The following is a 26,104-nucleotide window of genomic DNA, read 5'->3' as shown; positions in this document are numbered from 1 at the left end:
TGTTTTTTATAGAATGATTAATTAGACAATAAATAAATACTTTTGCATACAGATGCTGTTGAGGTCAAAAGTTTACACCCCCCCCCCCACACTTCAGAATCTGCTAAATTATGATAGTGTTTATTTAGTACTGACCTGAATAAGACACTTCACATAAAAGATGTGCACATAAAGTCCACATGAGAAAATAACAGTTGAATTTATAAAAATTACCCTGTTCAAAAGTTTACATACTCTTGATTCTTAATACTGTGTTGTTACCTGAATGATCCACAGCTGTGTTTTTTGTTGACTCATATGCAACTATTACAAAAAGTTCAAACGCTCACCGATGCTTCAGAAGAAAACACGATGCATTAAGAGCCAGGGGGTGAAAACTTTTAAACCGAATGATGTGTACATTTTTCTTATTTTGCCTAAATATCATATATTTTTTCATTTAGTACTGCCCTTCAGAAGCTACCGAAGATACTTACATGTTTTCCAGAAGACGAAACAAGTTAAATTGACCCTGATCTTCAAATTCAAAAAGTTTTCAACCTCAGCTCTAAATGCCTGGTTTTTCCTTCTGGAGCATCAGTGAGCGTTTGAACCTTCTGTAATAGTTGCATTTGAGTCCCTCAGTTGTCCTCAGTGTGAAAAGATGGATCTCAAAATCATACAGTCAGTGTTCAAAAGGGTTCAAATACACAAAAGTGCTGAAAAACCAAATAATCTGTGGGACCCAAAAGGATTTTTCTGAAGAACAGCAGTCGGTATAACTGTTCAGGACAAACAAGGGACTCATGAACAACTATCACTAAACAAAAACACACAGCTGTGGATCATTCAGGTAACAACACAGTATTAAGAATCAAGTGTATGTAAACTTTTGATCAGGGTCATTTTTATAAATTCAACTATTATTTTCTCTTGTGGACTAAATGTAAACATATATTTTGTGAGATATCTTATTCAGGTCAGTACTAAATAAACAATAAAATTCATTTTGAAAAAATAATTACAATTTTACAGATTTTGAAAGGGGGTGTTAACTTTTGACTTCAACTGTATATTTAGTTTACGAAAGAATGTTAGCAGAGGTTAAGTTTGCTTTAGGTAAGTGAAAAACAGCTTAAATAAAAAGCTGTATCATATAGAAGACTTGAACATAGCACGCAAATCACATTGACAACTTTTATGGTGCTTTTTAGTTCTTTTGAAAGCCAGAATCAAGCTCTTTTTTCTCTGTTTGTAAAACAGCAGCTTAAATATGCTACGAAATAACTCCTATGTACAGTAAGACAGCAAAAAGAACGTCATATACACTATAATTACCAAAAGTATTGGGACACCCCATTTTAATGAACAGGTTTGACTACTTTAGTAATTTCCATGAGTACAAATCTTAATGTTTAAGCATGTAATGATATTCTAGGGAAGTGTGTGCTTCTATTTTTATAGCAACAGTTTGGACACAACCCTTTTCTATTCTAACATGACAATCCCTTTGTGTATAAGGCAAAGTTCATGAAATGATTGCTACAGTCAGTGTGGAAGAACTCGACTGTTCTGCACAAAGCCTAGACCTAATCTCAGTTTAACACCTCTGGTGTGACTTTAAATGCAGACCTTGAGCCAAAAACTCATCACCAAACACCAATGACTTGTACATAGGCTACACTATATGGACAAAAGTATTGGGACACCCCCTTCTTTAGAACAGAAAAAGGCACTTCCAAAACTGTGGCAACAAAGATGAAAACATGATTCATGTATTTAAAAATTGTATTTCCATCTCTGTTGCACCAGTTTTGGAAGTGGCTAAATTGAGTGTAATCATACATACAAGTCATTGGTGTTTGGCGATGAGTTTTTGCCTCAAGGTCTGCATTTAAAGTCACACCAGAGGTGTTCAGCTGGGATTAGGACTTTGCTTTATGCAGACCAGTCAAGTTCTTCCACACTGACTGAATCAATAATTCTATATGAACCTTTTTGAGTGCTGTCCAAACTGTTGCTCTATAATTAGAAGCACACAATTTCCCAGAATATTATTATATGCTTAAACATTAAGATTTGTTCTCATGGAAATGACTAAAGTAGTCAAACCTTTTTATTAGAAGGGGGTGTCCCAATACTGGCAATATAGCGCAAGTTTAAAAAGATGTGATTCTGAGTAAATGCTGACTTAGAACTTTTTTGGGATTAACTATTCCTTTAATACAGAGGTTGTCGAACTTTTCTGATCCTATTATAAAAAATGGACTTTCATCATTACATGACTCTAATCTCATCCTGACCTTGTTTCTCAATTAAAAAAACATTAATGTCTTTTGGCATATCTTGGATTCACTGAGTCACTGTACTGCCTGACACTGTACAGCCAGTTTGCTTTATCTCAACACTTGACAGTACAAAGTGACATTAAAGTCTTAAAATAGACATTTTCTAATTTCACAAACTTTGTGGTAAATAAGTGTGGAAAAAAAAAAATAGCACAAACCTTGTATAGTCTCCTTTAGATTCCTGTAAAACAAAACACTTTCAGTATGTGTATTCAATATTTAATACATAACACTGAACATCTCATGTTTTAAATCTAAGAGTCTTACCTGCAATGCATGAGCAGCTAATTTAAAAACCAGCTCACTTTCCACCTCAATGTCACCCTGTGTACAAACAAGCAAACCGTTTTGAATCACATATAATATTCTGTGAATAACAGCACTTTGAAATCTTACTCATCGTGTCAATTTATTAACGTCATGAGAAAATGTGGCACGGACTATGCATGTAATATTCCTGCCATGGGCGTCAATTTGTTTTAGTGAAATAGCTTTACTCATGCATAATAATTAGGTTATTCACAAATAATTAAAATTGATGTTTCACTGTTTTCATCAATAAATAGCCTGTCATGTATATGAAAAATTCAGTCAACCAAATGTCCTTATATAACAGTTCATTATAATAAAGATAAATTGCCACTTTACACTGGAGACACATATTTATATGATGTATGTGATTTAATTGTAAAAGATTGAAAGCTGCGGAAAAGCAAAACAGATTTGAGGGTGTGTCTGATAGATGTGTGAGCACTAATATATATATATATATATATATATATATATATATATATACACTGTAAAAAATTTGCTGTAGTTCTGCAGCTGTTTGCCAGTAACTTACTGTAGATTTTTAATTTATGTTATTTACTGGCAACAGTTTGTTCAAAGTTAAATGAACATTAAACATTAACAAGTCTGTATCTTTACAGAATAAAACTATGCATTAACAACCTACTGCAAAGCATTCTGGGAACCAGAAACCTTCATCAACCTTTTTCTGTTTTTTTTTTCCCTTCAGATTTTGGTTCCCAGAATGCTTTGCATGAGGCTGTTATTTTAGTTTTATTCTGTAAAGATAAAGACTTGTTAATGTTTAATGTTCAATTAACTTTGAACAAACTTTTGCCAGTAAATAGCATAAATTTAAATCTACAGTAAGTTACTGGCAACCAGCTGCCAGTAATACTGTAATTTACTGTAATTTCTACAGATTTTGTTTACAGTGTATATATATATATATATATACACGCACAAATGTATAATTTATGAATTGCATAGATAATATCTAATTAATACACTTAATGTAATGTATTTTTTCTGTCATACATAAATTAACTGTTAGCATTTATTTGATTGTATTTAAATGATCATATATTTAAAATGGAATTTAAATTGCTTTGAAATCTGTTTTGTCTGAAAACAAATACATTTATTAATGTAGTAAGTATGAACATGGTTATAACATGGCCTGTGGAACAAGCAATATTCATACAAAACTTTATAAGATTGAAACAGATCTGGTTATTGTGCGTTTAAAACATATTCAGTTAATTAGTACTTTTACAAAAATCTGATTTGTTGCATTTATGTACAGTATTAGTCATGTATGACAAATATAATCACATTAACATAACACATTGCGTTTATTAGTTTGTTAAAGCTGTATAATCCAAATAGATGGAAATTTGACATCCAATTCAAATATTTAAATAATCGTATTTTCAAAATGCATTTATTTAAATTGCTTAGAATCTGTTTATTGTGAACCATATTCAGTAAAATAAGAAAATGGTTCAATATGGCTAGCTATGAACCAAGCAATATTTAATTAGCTTTTAAGATTCAGGATTTATTGATGATAAATATATAAACCCGGTAATTGTGTTTTAAAACACATTCAGTTTATTAGTAATATTACAGAAATATTACCGGTTTCATTTATGTATGACTGCCTAATTATGTATTAATAGCTTGTTTGTGTTAAAACTGTTATAATTTAAATCGCTGTACATTTTATTTGCTGTTCAAATACATACATTACCAGTCAAAAGTTTTGAATAGTAAGATTTTTTAATGTTTTTTAAAGAAGTCTCTTCTGCTCATCCAAGCCTGCATTTATTTGATCCAAAGTACAGCAAAAACAGTCAAATTCTAAAAACCTTTTTACTATTTGAAATAACTGCTTTATATTTGAATATATTTCAAAATGTAATTTATTCCTGTGATCAAAGCTAAAGCAGTTTAGCATTTGCTGTTGATGTATTATTATATTATTATTATCATCAATATTTTGATAGTATAGAATGATAGTATATTTATTTTATTTATTTTTATTTTGGGGGAAAAATGATAGAAATTAATACTTTTATTTAGCAAGGATACTTTAAATTGATACTACTACTACTACTAATAATAAAATATTTATTAAAACATAATTTTTTTAAGGAGTATTTACCAGAAAAAATATTTACCAAAAATAATATACCAGAAAATTATAAAAACACAACACAGTTTTTCTGAAAATAAATAAATAAATAAATAAATAAATAAATAAATAAATAAATAACAAACAAAAAGTTAATTACAGATATTTTTGATTATTAAAATTTAATGAAACCATTAAAATGGAATCCAGAAAATTAATGGAGAATACATTATTTGAGAAAAAATAAAACATATTTCATAGGGCCTTAAAAATGTAATTTAGAATAATTTTTAAAATTGTGTAAGTTTCATGATTTCAATTAATTAGATATGCTTTTTGATTAATATTTTTAAAATTAAATGTTAAAACAGAGTCTAGGGAAAAAAAAACAGAATCCAAATTAAAACAGAATTTGGAAAAAATAAATAATTATGTAATTTTAAAAAGTGCCATAGTATTCATATTTTATTTTATTTATTTATTTAGTGTCACAGTCTATATTTAAGTAAAACCATGTAAAACAATCCTATATTGTGGTACCACCACATCATTTTTGATCAAAAGTACTGATAAAGACATTTATAATGTTACAAAATATTTTTTTCAGATAAATGCTGTCATTCTCAACTTTCTATTCATCAAAGAAACCTGAAAAAAATCTGCTCTGCTGTTTTCAACTAACAATAATAATAATACATGTTTTGTTAAGCAGCAAATCAAAATACTAGAATGATTTCTGAAGGATCATGTGACTGGAGTAATGATGCTAATTAAAATACTAGAATGATTTCTGAAGGATCATGTGACTGGAGTAATGATGCTAAAAATTCAGCTTTGAAATCACAGGAATAAATTACATTTTAAAATATATTCAAATAGAAAACAGTTATTTTAAATAGTAAAAATATTTCACAATTTTACTGTTTTTGCTGTACTTTGGGTCAAATAAATGCAGGCTTGGTGAGCAGAAGAGACCTCTTTTAAAACATTACAAATCATACTGTTCAAAAACTTTTGACTAGTAGTGTAAACCTCAAAATTATAGGAGAAAACATACACATGTTGCGCTTTCCATCACTGACAGCAATCTCAACAACCAAATTAAAAATAAAAGCTTTCAGAGCAAACACAAATTTAATTTTGCCTCTGAATTAGTTACAATTCTGCCACAAGCTCATAAAATGGTAGGGAAAACCCAGCTCATAATGAACAGGGAAAAAAATGATGCCCAAAATAATGCTTATGGTCTTGATGGTTATGAAGAATCTTGCAAGAATTTCTCTTGTCTTGATTCACAGGCCAATCAGTGACACATTGCCTTCCTTTGGCCCTGGGACTCAATAACTCATATGAACTGTCTAAGGTCTGTGGCTTCCTAATTGTTTATAGAGGCGAGAAATGAGACTGTGAATCACTTCGGTGGGTAAACAGACACAAATGTACTCACATTATAGATGGCGGACTTAGCATTCAGAAAGAATAATTCCACAGTTGTGTGCTCCTTTAGAAGTGAAATACTCTCGATGTAAAACCTGCAAATGACAAATCACAATTTTGTAACAATAACCACCAGCCAAAGACCAAAACCTTAAAATCTAAAACAAGGTGTTTCTTTGGAGCAGCAGCAGCAGCAGCACCACAGTGATTCAGCCCAGGAATGTGCTGCATTCTGTGGTCGCTGTGGTCATGTGACTTAAGACATCATGAGGCAGAGATCACATACCTCACCAGGAACTGAAGTGCAATAGGCCCTGATTTCTTGGAGAAGTCGTGTTCCAGAACTCTGCGGTCCAGCTGCAGCCATTTGCACTGACCGCTGGAAGAGAAAAGGTCATTGAAGTGAAATGTGCAAGCCCACTTTCAATCCAGTAAACGCTCTGCAATTTAACACTAATAGGTGAAAATCATCCACACAGAAATTACTTCAGCAGAACTGAAGTGGAACTGGGCAGCAATACAAGAGATTTGTGCCTTATAGTGTTGCCTGAATCGCTTATATATAAATAGTTACATATTTTTTAACTGGTTTATTTTAAATGGTTCACTTAAACACATTTGTAAAGATTTTGTCCAACATTTGACTCTAAAAAGAATTAAACTAAGTTTGGGAGAGCTCGATTGGAATAATAACAGTAGTATACAGTATCTAAGTGAGTACACCCCTCACATTTAGTATCACCATTTTTGTATATCTTCTCAAGGGACAATACTATAGAAATGAAACTTGGATATATTTTATAGTAGTCAATATACAGCTTGTATAACAGTATAGATGTACTGTCCTCTGAAAATAACTCAACATACAGCCATTATTGTCAAAATAGCTGGCAACAAAAGTGAGTACACCCTAAGTGATAACAGCAATATGTTGTTTAACCATGCATAGCCACATGTCCTGTTCATCATGTTTATGTTTTTGTGTGCTTGACAGGACCATACAAAGTTGTGTATCTAGAGCAGTTAAAATTAGGTGCTTTAAATACAATTCTCTCATACTGACCACTGGATGTTCAACATGGCATCTCATGGCAAAGAACTCTCTGAGGATTTGAGAATTAGAATCGTTGCTCTCCACAAAGATGGCCAAGGCTATTAGAGGTTCAATAACACCCTGAAACTGAATTACACTACAGTGGTCAGGGTCATAGAGGTTTTCCAAGATGGGTTCCATTCAGAACAGGCCTTGCAATGGTCGATCAACGAAGTTGAGCACTCGTTCTGTGCGTCAGGTGCAGAACCTGGCTTCAAAAAACAGATGCATGAGTGCTGCCAGCATTGCTATAGAGGTTGCAGAAGTAGAAGGTCAGCTTGTCAGTGCTCATATCATACGCCACACACTGCAACAAGTCGGTTTGCATAGGCGTCATCCCAGAAGGAAGCCTCTTCTGATGCTGGCTCACAAGAAAGCCCACAAACAGTTTGCTGAAGACAACCTGTCCAAGAGCATGAATTACTGGAACCATGTCCTTTGGTCTGATGAGACTATAAGATAAACTTGTTTGGCTCAGATGGTGTCCAGCATGTGTGGTGATGCCCTGGTGAGGTACCAAGAAAATTGAGTCTTGCCTACAGTCAATCATGGTGGTGGTAGCATCATGGTCTGGGGCTGCATGAGTGCTGCTGGTACTGGGGAGTTGCAGATCATTGAGGGAAACATGGAGTCCATTATGTACTGAAGTTGAACATGATGCCTTCCCTCCAGAAACTAGGCCGAATGGCAGTTTTCCAACATGATAATGACCCCAAACACACCACCAAGATGACAACTGCCTTGCTGAGGAAGCTGAAGGTGAAGGTGATGGGGTGGCCAAGTATGTCTCCAGACCTGAACCCTATTAAGCACCTGTGGGGCATCCTCAAGCATAAGGTGGAGAAGCACCATGTGTCTAACGTCCAGCAGCTCCGTGAGGAGTGTAAGAGGATCCCAGCAACAACCTGTGCAGCTCTGGTCAATGCCATGCCCAGGATGATTAAGGCAGTGCCAGATAACAATGGTGTTAACACAATTTATTGACACTTTGGACAAGTTCACTTAGGGTGTACTCACTTTTGTTGCCAGCTGTTTTGACAACAATTTGTATGTTGAGTAATTTTCGGGGGACACTAAGGCTCAATCCCAATTCTACCCCTTAGCCCTACACTTAGCCCTACCCCTCCGTTTGGCGCGTTCACGTGAAGGGGTAGGGGTGTCTCATTTCTCTTTTGGTTGGAGGGGTAGGGGTAAGGGGAAGGGCCAGATAGCCCTCCAAACGAAGATTTTTCAGGACCTCACTTCAAACGAAGGGCTAAGAGAAATTTCCAACATGGCTGCTCACTCGAGCAAGCAGACTCGTAAATATAAGTAATTTTTGCCTTTAATAAGGATTTTCATGACAATGTTTCATTATATTTATATTACCTTCAATCTTGTGTTTGTGTTTATGGTGTTGTTTTGTAAATAAACGTTTGCAAAAAAATCGCTAAAGTTTGCTAGCAGATAGCACTGATTGCACGATATTACAAAATATATTTTTATGTCATATAGCCTACACTTGACTGCATGTTAGAAACATGAAAGACCAGTGGCACGGCAATTTCCACTTTTTAAATCCCCTCTGATGCGCATTATTCAGTAGTGTCCTGCATTCGCCAAAATCACGGCAGTCCACCGCATCCAGTCATGTGAATAAACGAAATATTCGCTCAAAACACCCAATAAAGGCAGTGATGATGCAGTCAGGACCGTGGAGCCGGCTTGCTTTGAAATGTCTTTAATGATTGCGCCTAATGCGCCCGCTCACCGCACCAGTAATTTAAATCAGTACATAATAATAAAAACGATACCTTACAAATAAAAAGAAGCTGATTTTTACGATCAGAAATTTCTTAAACCAGTGAACCCCTGTAAACATTTTAGTCCAAGGATCCAGAAAACGAATGCGTTCAAATAGAAAGTTCAAAACGAAATTCACAAATGAAGCATATATACTTCTCCAGGCACCACTACACTGATTAGCAATTTGCCGCGCATGTGATAATGCGTTGTTTGTTTTGCTTACGGCCACATGTGAATGAACGGTGCGTACACCGTACATTTTTACTTTTTGCAACATGACAACATTTTGACATCTTGGAATGATGATAAACATCTGCGCATGTCCTCTGACGTAACATTAGGAACTAGCGACAACGTATGATGACGTATCACAGTGTTGTAGTGGTGTCCCATTTCTTAGGGGAAATATTTTAGCCCTTCCCCTTTACACTTTGTTTCAAGGGACAAGGGGAAGGGGCGAGGGGTAGGCGGAGGGGTAGAAAATAGAATTGGGATTGGGCCTAAGTCTATACTGCTATACAAGCTGCACATTGACTACTCTAAAATATATCTAAGTTCACTGTGACGCTCACAGTGTTTTCAGCCTCTGCCACCTCAATGTGTGAGTACACGCATTTTACTGTTTCTTTTGAGAAAAACTACCATCATATTATAAACAAACAGAAACGTATGGGTCTTTACAGCAAAAATAAATAGCATACATTTTCTCCTAATTTACAGAAGACACCCACTAAAATGTCATTCAGGGTAAGAATCTTGTCAGGCATGTTTACAACAAAAAGCAATTTATGACATATTACTTTCACCCCAAATACTAATTAGTTGTAATTCTACATTTTTTAAATTTTGCCACTATCCTAGGTTTTGCCCATTTGTCAGTAAGATTTTTTTACTCATTTAAAACACAATAAAATATAATATGCTCCCTTATTCCTTTATATATTTTAAATAAATAAAACAGCAATACATTTTTTAATAAAAGCAGTTAATGAGAGATGCTTTTGATTATTAGAATTTAATGAAACCATTAAAATGGAATCCAGAAAATTAATGGAAAACACAGAATTTGGTAAAAATAAAACAGAATTTGAGAGAGAACAATAACGGATTTCATATGGCCTTAAAAATGTCATTTTTTGTAAACATGGAATATTTTGCTGTTAAATACCCAAGTATTTCGATTAATTAGACATGCTTTTTGATTGATAAAATGTAATTTAATATATCTATGATATTTAAAAATATCTTATTTTTAATAACATCTAAGAGACTTCTTTCCCTCTACCAAAATGTTGCTGCTTCAAAAAGTACATTTAGACATCTTAAAAGTAATCCATGTGAATCAAACAGTAATTTTTCAGTAACTTTTATCTCTTATGTTTTCAAAAGCTAGATTTTTATAAATGTTCCACAGGAATGAGGAACCTCTATAGACAACATCAATAAAAGAGTTACTCACGTGTCATCCACATAGGTGAACCCAAAGTATTCCTTCTCTTTCAGGTTAAAATGGGATGAGACCAAATCCAAGAGTTCACGAGACAACAGCTTTGGCTGCGAGAGAAAATCCATTGATCAATATAATGTGAGACAGTGAGGTTTATAGAGGTCCATTACCCTTGAGTGGGAGGTATAATAGACTAGAACTGGGATCAGTGCTGTGAGAGATTATACCTGAACCAACAGCTCCAGCTTCCTGTCATCCAGGAGCTGCACCTGGCAGAGTCGTCCCTCGGTCATCTGTGGAAACATTAATGACACTAGATGATTGACAATGCACTATCGCCACCTCCTCACTCATTATAGCGGCTAACTGAACACTAACTTAACATATTAGCTTCAAAATTCAAATTGTAAAATGTCTTCTTTCAGTTGGTACACACAGGAAAGTAAACAAACAGAAATATTTCAAAACCACAGTATATAATGACTGTCAACCAGAGCAGAGCAATGAGTCACAAGGCATCTCTCAGCAACAACTAAAACAATCCAGACAGGATCTGTTATGGCAGTACATTGACAAGGTTCTGCAAATAGCAGATTAATTTTCAGATGCCGAAAAAAAAAAATCATTTTAGTGTTAAGCTAAACATTGTTATTTTTATTTTGAAATTCAAATGACTTTTTGAAATAAATTAACCTACATTAATAATAAGTTGGGAAAGGCCAATTCACACTGAACTGACAGACGCAGACAAACAGCAATAGACACGTTCTTCGGGTTTTGTCAGATAAGTGTGTTACCCCTGTTGGCATCTGTTGCTGTTGGTTGCTGCTTGTTTTTATTGATTGAACATGTTGAATCAGTGTTTGTCTGGCCTTGGAGTGTCTGAGAAGTGACGTACTGTAATCTGGTGACCATCAACATTGGTCTGCACCTGTCGGGGAAGTGAATTAGCCTGTACACTTAAAATTGAATCTGTGCCACATAATACATGGGAAACAGACAACCAAACAACAATCCAATCAACCATATAAACAACCAACAAACAAACAAACCACCAACCAACTAACCATATTAACAACCAACCAAACAAACAAACAACCAACCAACCGTATTAACAACCAACCAAACAACCAACCAGTCAAACAACTTTTTTAACAATCAACCAACCAACCAACCAAACAAACAAACCACCAGTCAACCGTATTAACAACCAACCAAACAAACAGACAACCAGTCAACCAACCAACCAAACAAAAAAAAACACCAGCCAACCAACAAACCGTATTAACAACCAGGCAAACAATCAGTCAACCAACTGTATTAACAACCAATCAAGCAAACAAACAAACAAACCACCAACCAAGCAAACAAACAAGCAGTCAACCAACTGTTTTAACAACCAAACAAACCACCAGCCAACCAATTAACAACCAACCAAACAATCAGTCAACCAACAAACTAGCCAAACAACCAGCCAATCAACCATTTAAACATCCAACCAATTAAAACAAACAAACAAACAAACAAACAACCAGTCCTCCAACTAACAAACTAACCAAACATCCAGCCAATCAACTTGTCAGGTTTTGTAGTCTGTTTCTGTCTCTGTTCTGTTTTCCCAGTGTTTTTCCCCATATGTTTCCTATGCTAATGGTTTAGTCCTTGTCTCCCCCTTTAGTTCTGTCTCATTTGGTCTAGTCATGCCCATATTTGTATTTCCCCCTCGTCATCCTATTATCTCGTTTGTAACCACGCCCTGTCTTCAGTGTATTTAAGTCTGTGTCTGCTCACTACCCCTTGTCCGTCATTGATGTTACATGTTCCCGTTTAATGCTCCAGGTTTTTGTTTGTTTGTTATTATATTCAGTGTTTTATTTAATAAACTTTCATTAAATTCATTTACTCCGGTTCTCCTCCTCCATCTCCACTCCTCAACCCGCCTAACTGTGACACAACAAACAAACTTAATTTAAACAAACAACCAATTAAAAAAACCCAAACAATCTGCCAATTAACCATTTAAACATCTAAATAAACATCCAACCAATCACATAAACAACCAACCAACCAGTCAACCAAACAACTATTCAACCAACCAACAAACAACCAGCTAATCAACCAAAAAACAAACAACCAATTAAAACAAAAACAACCAGTCAACCAACAAACTATCCAAATAACCAGCCAGTCAACTATTTAAACAACCAACCAAATAAACACACAATCAGTCAGCCAAACAACCAGTCAATCAACCATTCAAACAACAAAAAATAAACAAACAACCAGCCAACAAACCAAACAAACAATCAGCCTATCAACCGTTAATAAAACCAAATAAAATAAACAAACAACCAACTATATAAATAACCAACCAAACAACCAGCTAATTAACAATTTAAACAATGAACAAGCCAGTCAACTAACCAACCAACCATCCATTCAACCAACCAAACAACCAAACAAAGACCAAAACAAATAAACAACAACCAGTCAACCAACCATACAAACAACCAAACAACCAGTCAACCAACCAACCAAACAAATAATCAGCCAATCAACCATTTAAACAACCAACAAACCAACAAACAAACCACCAGCCAACCAACTGTATAAACAAACAAACAAACAGTCAACCAACAAACTAACCAAACAACCAGCCAATCAACTATTTCATCAACCAACCAACCAAACAAACAAACAGCCAATCAACCATTTAAACAAACAAACAAACAAACAAACAAACAAACAAACAAACAAACAAACAAACAAACAAACAAACAACCAGACCATTAACCATTTAAACAACCAACAAGCCAAACAAGCATCCAGCCAACTAACTAACCTTATAATTAACCATTAATTCAAACAACCAACCATATAAACAACCAAACAACCAGTCAACCAACCAAACAAATAATCAGCTAATCAAACAGCCAATCAACCAAAAAACAACCAACCAAATAAACAAACAAACAATCAGTCAGCCAAACAACAGTCAATCAACCATTCACACAACCAAATAAAATAAACAAACAACCTGACAACCAACCAACCAAATAATCAGTCCATCAAAAAACAAATAAAATAAACAAAACAACCAACCAAACAAACAAACAACCAACCAGACATTTAACCATTTAAACAACCAACAAACCAAATAAGCATCCAGCCAACTAACTAACCTTATAAATAACCATCAATTCAAACAACCAACCATATAAACAACCAAACAACCAGTCAACCAACCAAACAAATAATCAGCCAATCAACCATTCAAACAACCAACCAACCAAAGAACAAAACAGCCAACCAATCAAATAAACAACCAGTTAACCAAACAAATAATCAAACCATTCAAGAGTTGAGTTACAGAGTTGAGGTAACATTATGTATATATGTTGTTTTTGGTATCGCTGTTTTTGCAGGGTAATTTTAAGACAAATACAATAAACACTTTTAAGAATTTTTAAAATAAGATGCATTTAAAGTTTTTTTGCAGGACTGTAGAAATTCTTCATGGATTTGTGCCACCAGAATCCATGCACATAGATTACTGTGGAAAAGCACACATTTGGTGTGCAGAACAAACCAGAAACTAGTTGTTTTTCTGTCACTGAAAATAACAACAGGATGTTGGACGAAGAAACAAAGTTGTGCATTTTTAAATAGATAAAACATCTGTTAACAAACCAGCAGAATCTTATGTAACCACAAAAACAGCACAAAATTGCTTTGTTTTTCAGCCCAAACTCAAAGACTCTGTGCTATAAACCGACCAATACCAAAAATGTCTGTTTACAATATACTGTGGTGGAGATGATGTATAATTTGATGCAACTCCTGAGGTGTTCTTGTAAAAGTCCAATCCAAAAGATTCAAAATATGATACATTCTTCGGTCAGGATAAATGTGGAAAATAATACTTAAAGTTTTATTAGTCGACTCATTTTCATGCCAGATTATTGGTATATAAACGTGTTTACTAGCACAGATCTTTCATCTGCACTTCACTCCTGAGGGCTAATCTTATGGGCAAGATTACTGCATTATGACTGATATTCTGGGAAAGTTTTAAAAGCCCTTTTCCAAGTCTGTAATTTTTATTTGCATGATCTGTTTTTGGAGAAAATTAACTTTGCATTGTGTATACAATGCAGCGGCATTACAGTTAACAATGCACAATAGGATACAAAGATCAGAGACCACTAAGTGGATTTGTTTATTTGGCTTTTAATTACATCTTGTTTCTTCCCATTACAAATTATACTGTCAGTTTATGTATAATGTAATGTATAACAGCCACATTACCAGTTCTTTTTCAACAACACAGCTTTTCTCTGTTTAAATCCAAAATCCTTTTCTGTTTACTTTAATGAGATTTTCAATATGCTTTTATACTTTTGAACTACACTGTAAATATCTGAGTATACATTTCAACATATTTCCATTCTCTAAGCTTCACTATGAACACTGCAACACTTTCTTACTTAGATATTTTGCCTTGTTTCCAGCCAAAATATCTAAAAATTCTTAAATCAAGAAGGATTTTCTAGACGAGTAAAAACTGTCCTGAGAAAAAAAAAAAAAAAAAAAAAAAGAAGTCAAAATTAAGTGTTTTCGCTTGAAACAAGCAAAATAAACTGCCAATGGGGTAAGAAATGATCTTGCTTGGAAAAAAAATTTGAAATAAGATTTTTTGCTTACCCCATTGGCAGATTATTTTGCTTGTTCTTAGCAAAAACTCACTCAATTTTGACTTTTTTATGAAAACAAAACTATTTTTACTCGTCTAGAAAATTATTCTTGATTTAATAATTTTTTTAAGATATTTTGGCTGGAAACAAGACAAAAAATCTAAGTAAGAATAGCATTTTTGCAGTGAAGCATTTTTGCAGTGAAGACAGCAAGTGAATCATCAAAGCAATCCAGAGAAAATGTATTTTCATATATACATCAAATATAAAAAATAGTAAACTTAAAGAAGCAGTAAGGCATCACATTGTCTCAGGTGTTTCTTCTAAAAAATCTAAGAGAAATAAAAACTGAGACAAGTTTAGAGTATAGAGCAGTATTTTAAATGAGATTAGTCATCCTTTTACAAAACTTGTCATATTGAGTTCATTATACGTTCACATTAAAATCTGACTTTGGATAGCAGACAAATATGAAAAATGAAATGCAGACCAAACTCTACTGTAAAACATTGAAAGAATTCAAAACAGACTGCCACAAGCAACATGCAGAACTCTTAAACCAACTGAAATTATCACAAAGCAACTTCAAGCTGATACAAAAGAGCCGATACCTGATAAACTTCGCCCAGGTAGAAACAGGTTTGTAGGCACTGCTGGCATGACCTCATCCTCTGCAGGTAACACCTCCGAATCATCCACAAAATGATCTGCCATATGAAACTGCCGCTTCGCAGCAGCAGAGCTTCCACCCCACACACTAAACCCCAAGCCATGGCAGCACCGCCACCGGCTGGTACCCGGGTCGCCCCCGCCTTACGCAACCAAACCTAGTCTGGGTCAAACTCTAAACAGAGTGTTCTTTCACCAGCTCCTAATCTTTGCCTCCTCACGCAAGATCGACAAGTAGGTGACATGCGTTTCGACTACATTCCCCATGCTCGTGGAGACTCCTCTGCGCCTCTGGAGAGCAGAGCAGGGGAATTTCTTTTTTCCGTCTTCGCGCTGAGGTTAGAGCCGGAGACTCTGGGAGGGCAGCCAGGCAGTGAAGGAAAGAGCTGAGGTTTGTGGGACTGCACTGCCAGCCACGATTTTAGCTCACCATTTTACTGCACTTTTTTGAGCATACTTGAAACTTAAAGCACAGATTTGATTCCACACACAATCCTACCATTTTGCTTCCAAAAGTAAACCAGGATCTGCCACATCTCTTTCTGCGGCCTGTCCACGTGTCCCAAACTCTGCTCCCGTCCCTCCTTTACTGCTTGTCATGAAGTTTGAGGATTTACATCGCAGATTAAAATATACGTAACAATCCTACAGCTCCACAAAAATGCCTGTGAGTTTCAGCAGTGAGACATTTATTGGGTTTAACTGACACAGTGTGATTAAATGAAAAGTAAATGAAGGCTGTGCCTATCACTGTGAAATCCAATAGTTTACCTTACTTAGATATAGTTAGTTGTCTTTAATTACTTGTTATACTTACTAGGTTTTATTAAGTTACAGCTACTTTCAAGCAAAGTAAAACTATTTACTTACTACTTCGAGTAATGCTTACTTAAAATATTCAAAGGAACCAATAACATTAATAAACCAGTGAGAGGTAGCAGTGCACTAATATGTTGGTAATGTGCAAATTAACAACAGAATAAGAAAAAAAAAGAAACGTTTTTAAGGTGAGGCAATTCTTAATAGACTTTTCAGTAATTTCCTCCATGTCTGCAGTTATCTTTCTTTCACTAGTTTCCCAAAGTCATCTTGAACTTTCAATACAACTGAAATATCTGAGAGAAGAGAAAACGTCTCAGGTTACGTATGTAACCCAGGTTCCCTGAGGGAACGAGACACTGCGTCATCAAACGCTCTGGGGAATGCCATTGGCAAACCCGGCTCTGAATCAGTCTGCAACCAATAGGATGACGGGAGTGACGTCACCGACGTGATGACGTCATACGACCAGGAAGTATATAAGCACGTGCGTTTCAAACCGGCTTCAGCTTCCAGGAGTGAAGCGATGCGCGGTAGGAATGCGGGAATTATGGCCCATGACGCAGTGTCTTGTTCCCTCAGGGAACCAGGGTTACATACGTAACCTGAGACGTTCCCTTTCGGGAACTCTACACTGCGTCATCAAACGCTCTGGGGAACGATATGCCAACGCCTCCAGAATTTCAAATTCCTGCCCAGTGGTGTTTGTCTGGGAAAGAAAGGAAGTGCTGCTTCTGGTGGATCAAGGTTGGATAGGTGGATAGGTTGCTTCGCCTGGGAAGAGTGCCAGGACGCAAGCGGGATTACATCTCTGCCTGGGACGTGCCCAGCGAAGAGGGATTATATAAACCTCGGCTCTTGAGCCCACGAGGTTAAGGTCATACACCCTAGTCTGGTCACCAGCTAGAGAGGGGTCCTCCTTGGCCCTCGAGCACACAAGGAGAGGGCAATCCTTTGTCGGGGCGCAGCCGGATCAAGAGGGATGCAATTAGTGCCTGGAAACTCTGGCCAGAGCACGGGAGATGGCTCCGCCTGGAAACAGCCAGGACGCGAGTGGAATTACATCTCTGCCTGGGGAGTGCCCAGCGCAAGAGGAATCATATCAGGAACCTCGGCCCTCAGGCGCTCGAGGAGAGTAGTCCAAGCTCTGTCTGGGGAACAGCCAGCACGAGAGGGACTGAATTAGCTCCGCCTGGAAAACTGCCAGGACGCGAGCGGAATTACATCTCTGCCTGGGAGTACCCAGCGAAGAGGGATATGATCTGCCTCGGCCCTCGGGCTCATGAGGAGAGTGTCTACCTCAGTCTGGGGACCAGCCAGACGTAGAGGGACAGGTAGCGTCTGGGGAGTACGCCAGGACGCTAGGTTGCTTCGCCTGGGAAAAATGCCAGGACGCAAGCGGAATAACATCTCTGCCTGGGGAGCACCCAGCGAAGAGGGAGAGTTATACACCTCGGCCCTCGGGCCCCGAGGTGATAGGCCTCCGTCTGGTGACCAGCCAGACTAAGAAGCATCCTCGGCCCTCAGGCACACGAGGAAGGGTAATCCCTTTGTCGGGGTGCACCCGGACAACAGGGACCCGAGTAGTGTCTGGAAATTCTGGCCAGAACACTAAAATAACTCCGCCTGGAAAAACTGCCAGGACGCGAGTGGAATTACATCTCTGCCTGGGGAGCACCCAGCGCAAGAGGGAACATCTACCTCGGCCCTCGGGCTCACGAGGGATAGCGCCTTCGCTGTCAGCTCAGGACAGACGAGCTCGTAGCTCTTAGGTCTAGTTCATAGAACTTCACAAAGGTCAAAGGGGTGGACCAACCCGCCGCACTGCAGATGTCCTGAATGGGGACACCTGCTAGCAGAGCTTTGGAGGCGGCCATGCCTCGAGTTGAGTGAGCCTTGACGCCCATCGGTGATGGGAGGCCAGAGGACTCATAGGCAGTAGTTATTGCATCCACAATCCATCTACTGATAGTATGCTTAGTTGCCGGGAGCCCCCTCTTAGGGGGACCGTAACAAACTAGCAGTTGGTCTGACTTTCGCCACAGGGCAGCTCTGTGGACATATGTGTCCAGTGCTCGTTCTCCACGAATGGAGGAGGATAAAAGGCCTGTAGGGTGACTGGCTGTGGTACCGCTGTTGGGACCTTCGGTACGTACCCTGGTCTAGGGTAGAGAAACGCTTTGGCCAAACCGGGCGCAAAGTCGATATAAGAAGGGGCCACTGAAAGGGCCTGAAGGTCTCCTACTCTCCTCAGAGAAGTAAGAGCCAACAGCAGCGCCGTCTTAATTGTAAGGAAGCGATCTAAAATCTCCTCAATGGGCTCAAAGGGAGGCCGAGAGAGGGCTTCAAGGACCACAGCGAGATCCCATGATGGGGTTCTGGGTGTCACCCGTGGCCTTATCCTGAGTGCACCACGAAGGAAACGTGTGACCAGAGGGTTCTTACCCACTGACATGCCACCAAGAGGGGTGTGGAAGGCCGATAATGCCGCCACGTAAACCTTCAGGGTGGAGTGGGCTAGCCCTGTGGAGAGGCGAGACTGCAAAAACTCCAGCACTGTACCAATCGGGCAGTGAACTGGGTCAGCGTGTCGCTCTTCACACCATGAAGTGAAAACCTTCCACTTAAGGCCATAAAGTTTCCTTGTAGAGGGAGCTCTAGAGTGAAGGATGGTCTCAACAACCTCGGCTGAGAGACCACTGTCTATGAGGTGTGCCCCCTCAGAGGCCATACCCATAGTTTCCAATTCTCTGGGTGGGGGTGGCAAATTGCGCCCCCAGCCTGAGAAAGAAGGTCCTTCCTGACCGGAATCTCCCACGGAGAGCCGTCGAGGAGGGAAATGATGTCCGAGAACCATACTCGGGCCGGCCAGTACGGGGCTACTAGTAGTAGGCTGACTCCGTACCGGCGTACTCTTTCTAGAACTCCTGGGAGCAGAGCGATCGGGGGGAAAGCGTACAGACGAAGCCTCAGCCACGTCTGTACCATGGTGTCCAGCCCCAGCGGAGCTGGAGGCGCTAGAGAGTACCAGAGGGGACATTGCGAGGTCTCCTGAGTCGCAAAGAGGTCCACTTGAGCTTGGCCAAACACTCTCCATATCTGCTTCACCACCTCGGGGTGAAGTTTCCACTCCCCGGGCCTCGGCCCCTGCCTCGACAGGATGTCTGCCCCTATGTTCAGATGCCCAGGGATATGAACTGCACTCAGTGAGAGGAGTTTCCCTTGGGACCACAGGAGGATATGGTACGCCAACTTGAATAAGGGGCGTGAACGCACACCTCCCTGGTGGTTGATATACTACCGCTGTGTTATCGGTGCGAACTAACACATGACGGTTTCTCAGGTCTGGGAGGAAATGCCTCAAGGCCTTGAACACTGCTAACATCTCTAGGCAATTGATGTGCCACAAGAGATGGCGACCGGTCCATATGCCGGAGGCCGAACGGCCACTCATGACCGCTCCCCACCCGGTGAGGGATGCATCCGTCTCTAGCGTGACGCAGTGACATGGAGCTCCCAAGACCGGGCCCTGAGATAGGAACCAAGGTTTCTTCCACATGTCTAAGGCACGAAGGCAACGCCGCGTGACCTTGATCCTGCGGAATGGATTTCCCCTCGGGGAGAATCCCTTGGTCTTGAGCCACCACTGTAGTGGCCTCATATGCAGCAGGCCAAAAGGTATTACATTGGCTGCTGCTGCCATGAGACCTAACAGTACTTGAAACTGTTTGACAGTGAGTGACAGGCCTAGCTTGACCGCATTGACTGCAGTAAGGATCGACTCGATCCGAGCAGGAGACATTTGTGCCTGCATCGTGGTCGAATCCCACGCCACACCTAGATAAGTGGTTCTCTGTAAAGGAGACAGCACACTTTTCTTGGCGTTGAGCCTCAACCCCAGATTCTTCATATGAGCGAGAACAACATCTCGATGCTGAGCCGCTAACTGTTCTGAGCTGGCTAGGATAAGCCAGTCGTCTATGTAGTTGAGTATGCGGATGCCCTGGAGTCGCAAAGGAGCCAGCGCAGCAACCACACACTTCGTGAATGTGCGGGGTGAAAGTGCTAGGCCGAAAGGAAGAACTCGATATTGGTAAGCTTCGCCCCTGAAAGCGAACCTGAGAAACTTCCTGTGCTGAGGAAGGATGGAGATATGAAAATATGCATCTTTGAGATCTATCGTGACAAACCAGTCCTCGGACCTGATTTGAGACACGACCTGCTTGACAGTTAGCATTCTGAACTTCAGTTTCATGACTGAGCGGTTCAGTAGCCTGAGATCTAAGATGGGCCTCAGCCCTCCATCCTTTTTGGGAACAATGAAGTACCGGCTGTAAAACCCGGATTCTCTGTGCTGAGGGGGGACCACCTCGATGCCTCCCTTCCTTAGAAGAGAATTTACTTCTTGTTCCATCACCAGAACCTGCTCTGGGCCTACAAGAGTAGGAAATACTCCGCTGAACTGAGGCGGAGGAGCGCCGAACTGGATTTGATAGCCTCTTTCTACCGTACGGAGAACCCATGAAGACACATTTGGCAGTAGTTTCCACGCTGCCAGAAAATGTACTAAGGGAACCAGCCTCTCGAGACTGGCCTCTGGTAGAGTTTGAGGAACTAATTCGGTGGCCTGTAACAGCTGACTGGCAAGCGACACCTGAACTAATTGCTCTGAGGACCCCCGTAGGGGTGACAAACATACTGAGTCCGCTACGAAATCGGGCGAAAACCCCAGCAGAGGTTTGCGGGAGATTGTCGCGCCCTGAAACACTGGCAGGGTTAGCTGACTGGTCTCCTGAGGGCCCCGAGGAGGAGTGGGTACCATAAAGGGTGGAAAACCCGCTCTTTCCCAGAGAGGGGCTGCCCTCAATGGCCCTGAGCCACAAAAGTCAGGGCCGTTTAGCCGAGGACCTCTTAGAATGCAGGACGACCCTCAGGTCCGGCCTGGCCTTAGAGGCCCCCGACTTAGAGCGCTGCCTGCCTCGCCCCCTAGCTCTCTCAGGAGGGGCGCGAGCAGCCACGCTGGCTTTTTGGGCCTGGCGGTGAGAGGAGCTGGTACGCGGCTGGGGCTGCTCCCGTCCGGCAGCCCCAGAATAGACACAGCGAGGGAGGTATTGGTGGAACGCCACAGATTGTTTGCGGGCCTCCTGGTATATGCTGACGACGGCCTCGACCGAGTCGCCAAACAGACCAGGAGATTTGAGCGGGGCGTCCAGCAGAAGGGCCCTGTCCTTCTCCTTCATGTCGGACAGGGACAACCATAAGTGTCTCTCCGCGACCACAAGGGCTGCCATAGACCGCCCAACAGCGCGGGCGGTCTCAGTGGCGCGGAGAGCCAGATCTGCTGTACGCCTCAGCTCCGTTACGTTCACCTCCCTGCCTTCGTCTAGGTCTTTGAGCAGGTCGGCCTGGTATGCCTGCAACACAGACATTGTGTGCCGACAAGAACCAGCCTGACCTGCTGCCGCGTACCCCTTGCCCAGCAAGCTCGAAGTGAGTTTTAATGGCTTGGTGGGCAAGGATGGAGCCTTCAAAGATGATGCCGCTGCGGGTGACAGATAGCTTGCCAGCGTCTGCTCAACCCTCGGCATCATCTTATAGCCATGCTCCTCTACCCCCCCACGTTACCGTAGTAACCGAAGGATGGGGTGAAGACACGGGCTGAAAATGGTTTTTCCCATGATCTCGACAGCTCACTGTGGAGATCAGGGAAAAACGGAAGGCTCTGTCCTGGAGGTGGCTTGTGTGTCCGCAGAAAGCGCTCGTCTAGCTTGCTTTCATGCGGCTCATGAGTGTGCTCGGCGGGCCAGCTGATGTTAAGCCTGGCCACCGCACGAGTCACCACCTCCAAGAGCTCCTCAAACTGCGGGCTTTTAATGGCCGGTTGCGGTGTGTCAACACTCTCTATGTCAACCTCCTCGGAGGAAGACAGGAGAAGTGTTGAGACCTCCTCCCGGGGGGAATAAACCGCAGTGCGGGCTTCCACATCCAGGAGGAGATCAACCGACCTGCTGGGTGAGGAAGGAGATAGGGGATCACCCGTCTCCATACCCTCCAGCAGATCGAGCTGCGAACCCCACGAGTGCAGCTGCCGCTCCGCCTCGGCGGAAGCGGGGCCAGACCCGCGAGGAACGCTGGTGAAGGCTCCCTCCTCGAAGAGAGCCCTCCGGGAACGAAGCACCCGCAGTGGAAGGCGCTCACACTGCAGACAGCCAGCCCCCTCGAGGGCTGACTGAGCATGCTCCGCTCCCAAGCAGAGCACACACAAACTGTGTGTATCCCCACCAACGATGAATCGCTGGCAGGGAGGAACACACCGTTTATGTGTCTGCTGCACCGCCACAAACCTTCTATCCCTTTTTGACATTGCTCAAATAAACGTTGTGCAAACTGGCACAGAAAAACAGCAATGTACAGACAAACAGACCAACATAGAGCGCTTCGCTGAATGACAAAAGCTGAAGCCGGTTTGAAACGCACGTGCTTATATACTTCCTGGTCGTATGACGTCATCACGTCGGTGACGTCACTCCCGTCATCCTATTGGTTGCAGACTGATTCAGAGCCGGGTTCGCCAATGGCATTCCCCAGAGCGTTTGATGACGCAGTGTAGAGTTCCCGAAAGGGAATCACATTTATAACTTACTTACCGTTATAGTGATTAGTGTTCCCTTTGGTTGGGCTCTTGGAACTTTATTTCATTATAACTTTATTCCTATTGATGCAGTAATGCATCATGAAATCAGAGGTATCTGATTGTAAGGGAAGATAAATAATAAGTGTACTCTTTAAAAAAAAAAAAAGGTGCTTCAAAAGGTTCTTCAAGCAATACCATAGAAGAACCATTTTTGGATCCACAAAGAACCATTTAGTCAAAGGTTCATTAAAGGAAAACTATTGCCAAAATGCAACCTGGGCTGTTTTTTTTTTTTTTTTTTTTTTTTTTACTGTAAACGAGACAAACATATATCTAAAAGCATAATTACGACAAATGAGCCGTTTTTGAGATTGACCGTGATTTTGTTTTGTAGTCAATGGCCGGTGAATGGGAGTACTAGGGGCGTAAATTTGAGTGCATCAAAATCAATATTTTTACAACACTAAGAATCTTCCAAATGTTAATAATTTTACCAAAATAAAAGGGGAACATAGTAAATGCATGTTATTTTTTATTAAACATTGTTTGTGTACACAGAGTTTACTAAAAGAGTTTACTAAAAAGAAAGTTTTTGAACAACTCACTTTCACTGTTTGAGTTTCCGCTCGCGGCCGTCTTGCCAGTCAAGAAGAGTCGATCTCAGAATGCGAATGAATGGACTCCATAGGACGAAATATTAGGCTTATATGAGGCTCTTTTTACAACTAGAAGGTTAATATTGTTTTTCACTTGCGACAAACCAATGAATTAGCCATGCATTTATATGGAAATATGCTTTAGGAGCTATCCATCCTCACATTCGGAGATCGACACCTCTTGACATTGCAAGAAGGCCGCGAGCGGAAACTCAAACAGTGTAAGTGAGTTGTTCAAAAACTTAATTTTTAGTAAACTTTGTGTACACAAACAATGTTCTCAATGCTCGAGTTCATGTGTAGAGACCCAGGCGATACTTCGAGCAAAGTTTCATGGTGTGTCAAGCCTTCTTAGTGTTGTAAAAATATCAATTTTGATGCGCTCAAATTTATGCCCTTAGTTATCCATTTCACCGGCCATTGACCAGAAAACGAAATCACGGTCAATCTCAAAAACGGCTCGTTTGTCGTAATTATGCTTTTAGATACAAGTTTGTCTCGTTTACAGGAAAAAAAAAAAACAGCCCAGGTTGCATTTTGGCAATAGTTATCCTTTAAAGAACCATTTCTTGCTTACCTTTTTATAATCTGAAGAACCTTATTTGCCAAAAAGAACCTTTTGTGAAACAGAAAGGTTCTTCAGATGTTAAAGGTTCTTCATGGAACCATTTAGACTAAAAGGTTCTTCTATGACATCGTGAAGCACCTTTGTGTAGATTTAGAGAGTTTGTAGATGTTTCTAATGATCATTTACTATTTTATTGTTGTTTATAAGATACACCTTGAAAAGCTTTTAATTGTGTTGATACAGTGCTACGGTAATATACTCAAGTCACACACAGACTTTAACATACAGCATGCAAACCACAATGGTAACAATTCAATTTTGTTTATTTTTATTAATTGTAACAGTAACTATTTTATTTGCTCTTTTTGTTGTGCTATTACTGACACAAGACAGCAAATAAAATTGGCAAATAAAAACAACAACAGTAGGACAATGCAATTACATAATTTATTTACTGTATGCCGCAATGTACTCTGGGAGTCAGTGAGTAGCAATACTAAAGAATCAAGTATCCCTTACAGTTCTTTTTAGTTAATCTTGTGTAAGTAAACTATACTAACTAAACATTTGTCAGTTCAACATACTATTCCTATTTTACTTTACTTAGTTTTTTTAGTGCAATCAGTTTCCTCACTTTTCTAAGTAAAGTCAACTTATTACACTTTACAGTGTACAGTAAATCTCATGTTAAATCAACATATCAAACTGTCTTCTCTAGAGTTTCTAGTGATCTCAACACTACACTCTTAGCCAAAATACCTGCATTATGGTGCTTTTATTTTGTCTTATCTAACATTTAGCATTGCATCAAAAAGAAGGAACAAAAAACAATTAATGTCAGCTAATATAGTTTTGGAGAGCTGAAAATATTGACAGCATTTCTGCACACCAATTTAAGACTTTTTAAAGCACTTTTTAGCACCAAGGGCCAGTTTTCCTAAACAGGGCAAATTAGCATTAGAGTGCAATTCCATAAAAGTGCAGATGGAGGGGAAAAATTCTGTGTGTGATTTACTGACAATGCACACATTAAAGAACACAGACGCAGCCAGATCATTTCCATAATGATCAGCGCAATCCAAGAGCAGGGCAAATTACTGCCTGCTTTAAGACATGCTTTTTTTGGATGTTAAATAATAGCGCAAATACCAGTAATTTGACAAGAGCAAAGATAGTAAAACACATTGCATGATTTATTTTAATACTCTCCTCCCATCAATGTTGCGTCTGAAAGGAAAACTCCTACAAATGCATTTTCAATAGTGAGGGTGGGAAATAATTGTGTATGTGCCTTTTCAGAGCTAATTTTCCACTGAAGGGAGTGCACATCTTTCTCTAAATGTAAATGTCTAGGAAGCTGAAAAATTAGTGATATTAGTAATTCATTCATTTGATTATTTTATATAAAAACTGAACGAAAATATGGAATTTACTGTACCTTCTGATCACACTGCAAAAAAGTGGTGTTCTTCATAGGTAATTCTGTCTTGTTTTCCAGTACAAATGTCTGAAGATTCTTGAATCAAGATACATTTACTTGAAAGGCA

General features: G+C 39.7%; 1 protein-coding gene across 1 annotated transcript in view; it reads right to left on the bottom strand.

Moving 5' to 3' along the window:
- Positions 1–15,906, bottom strand: part of frmd4bb (FERM domain containing 4Bb) — a 41,342-nt gene extending 25,436 nt beyond the window's left edge. Inside the window, exons 1-7 of the mRNA XM_073823476.1 lie at positions 15,823–15,906; positions 10,745–10,810; positions 10,530–10,624; positions 6,479–6,571; positions 6,203–6,287; positions 2,595–2,651; positions 2,486–2,508 (exon numbers count right to left, since the gene is read on the bottom strand). Coding sequence (XP_073679577.1) covers positions 2,486–2,508; positions 2,595–2,651; positions 6,203–6,287; positions 6,479–6,571; positions 10,530–10,624; positions 10,745–10,810; positions 15,823–15,906 — 503 coding nt within the window. The remainder of the gene's footprint in view (positions 1–2,485; positions 2,509–2,594; positions 2,652–6,202; positions 6,288–6,478; positions 6,572–10,529; positions 10,625–10,744; positions 10,811–15,822) is intronic.
- Positions 15,907–26,104: the final 10,198 nt, after the last annotated feature.

Source organism: Garra rufa, chromosome 18 (assembly GCF_049309525.1).
Source record: "Garra rufa chromosome 18, GarRuf1.0, whole genome shotgun sequence".
In the NCBI taxonomy this organism is placed as follows: Eukaryota; Metazoa; Chordata; class Actinopteri; order Cypriniformes; family Cyprinidae; genus Garra; species Garra rufa.
The sequence above is the reverse complement of the archived record's forward strand: the minus strand, read 5'-3'. Positions and strand labels throughout refer to the sequence as shown.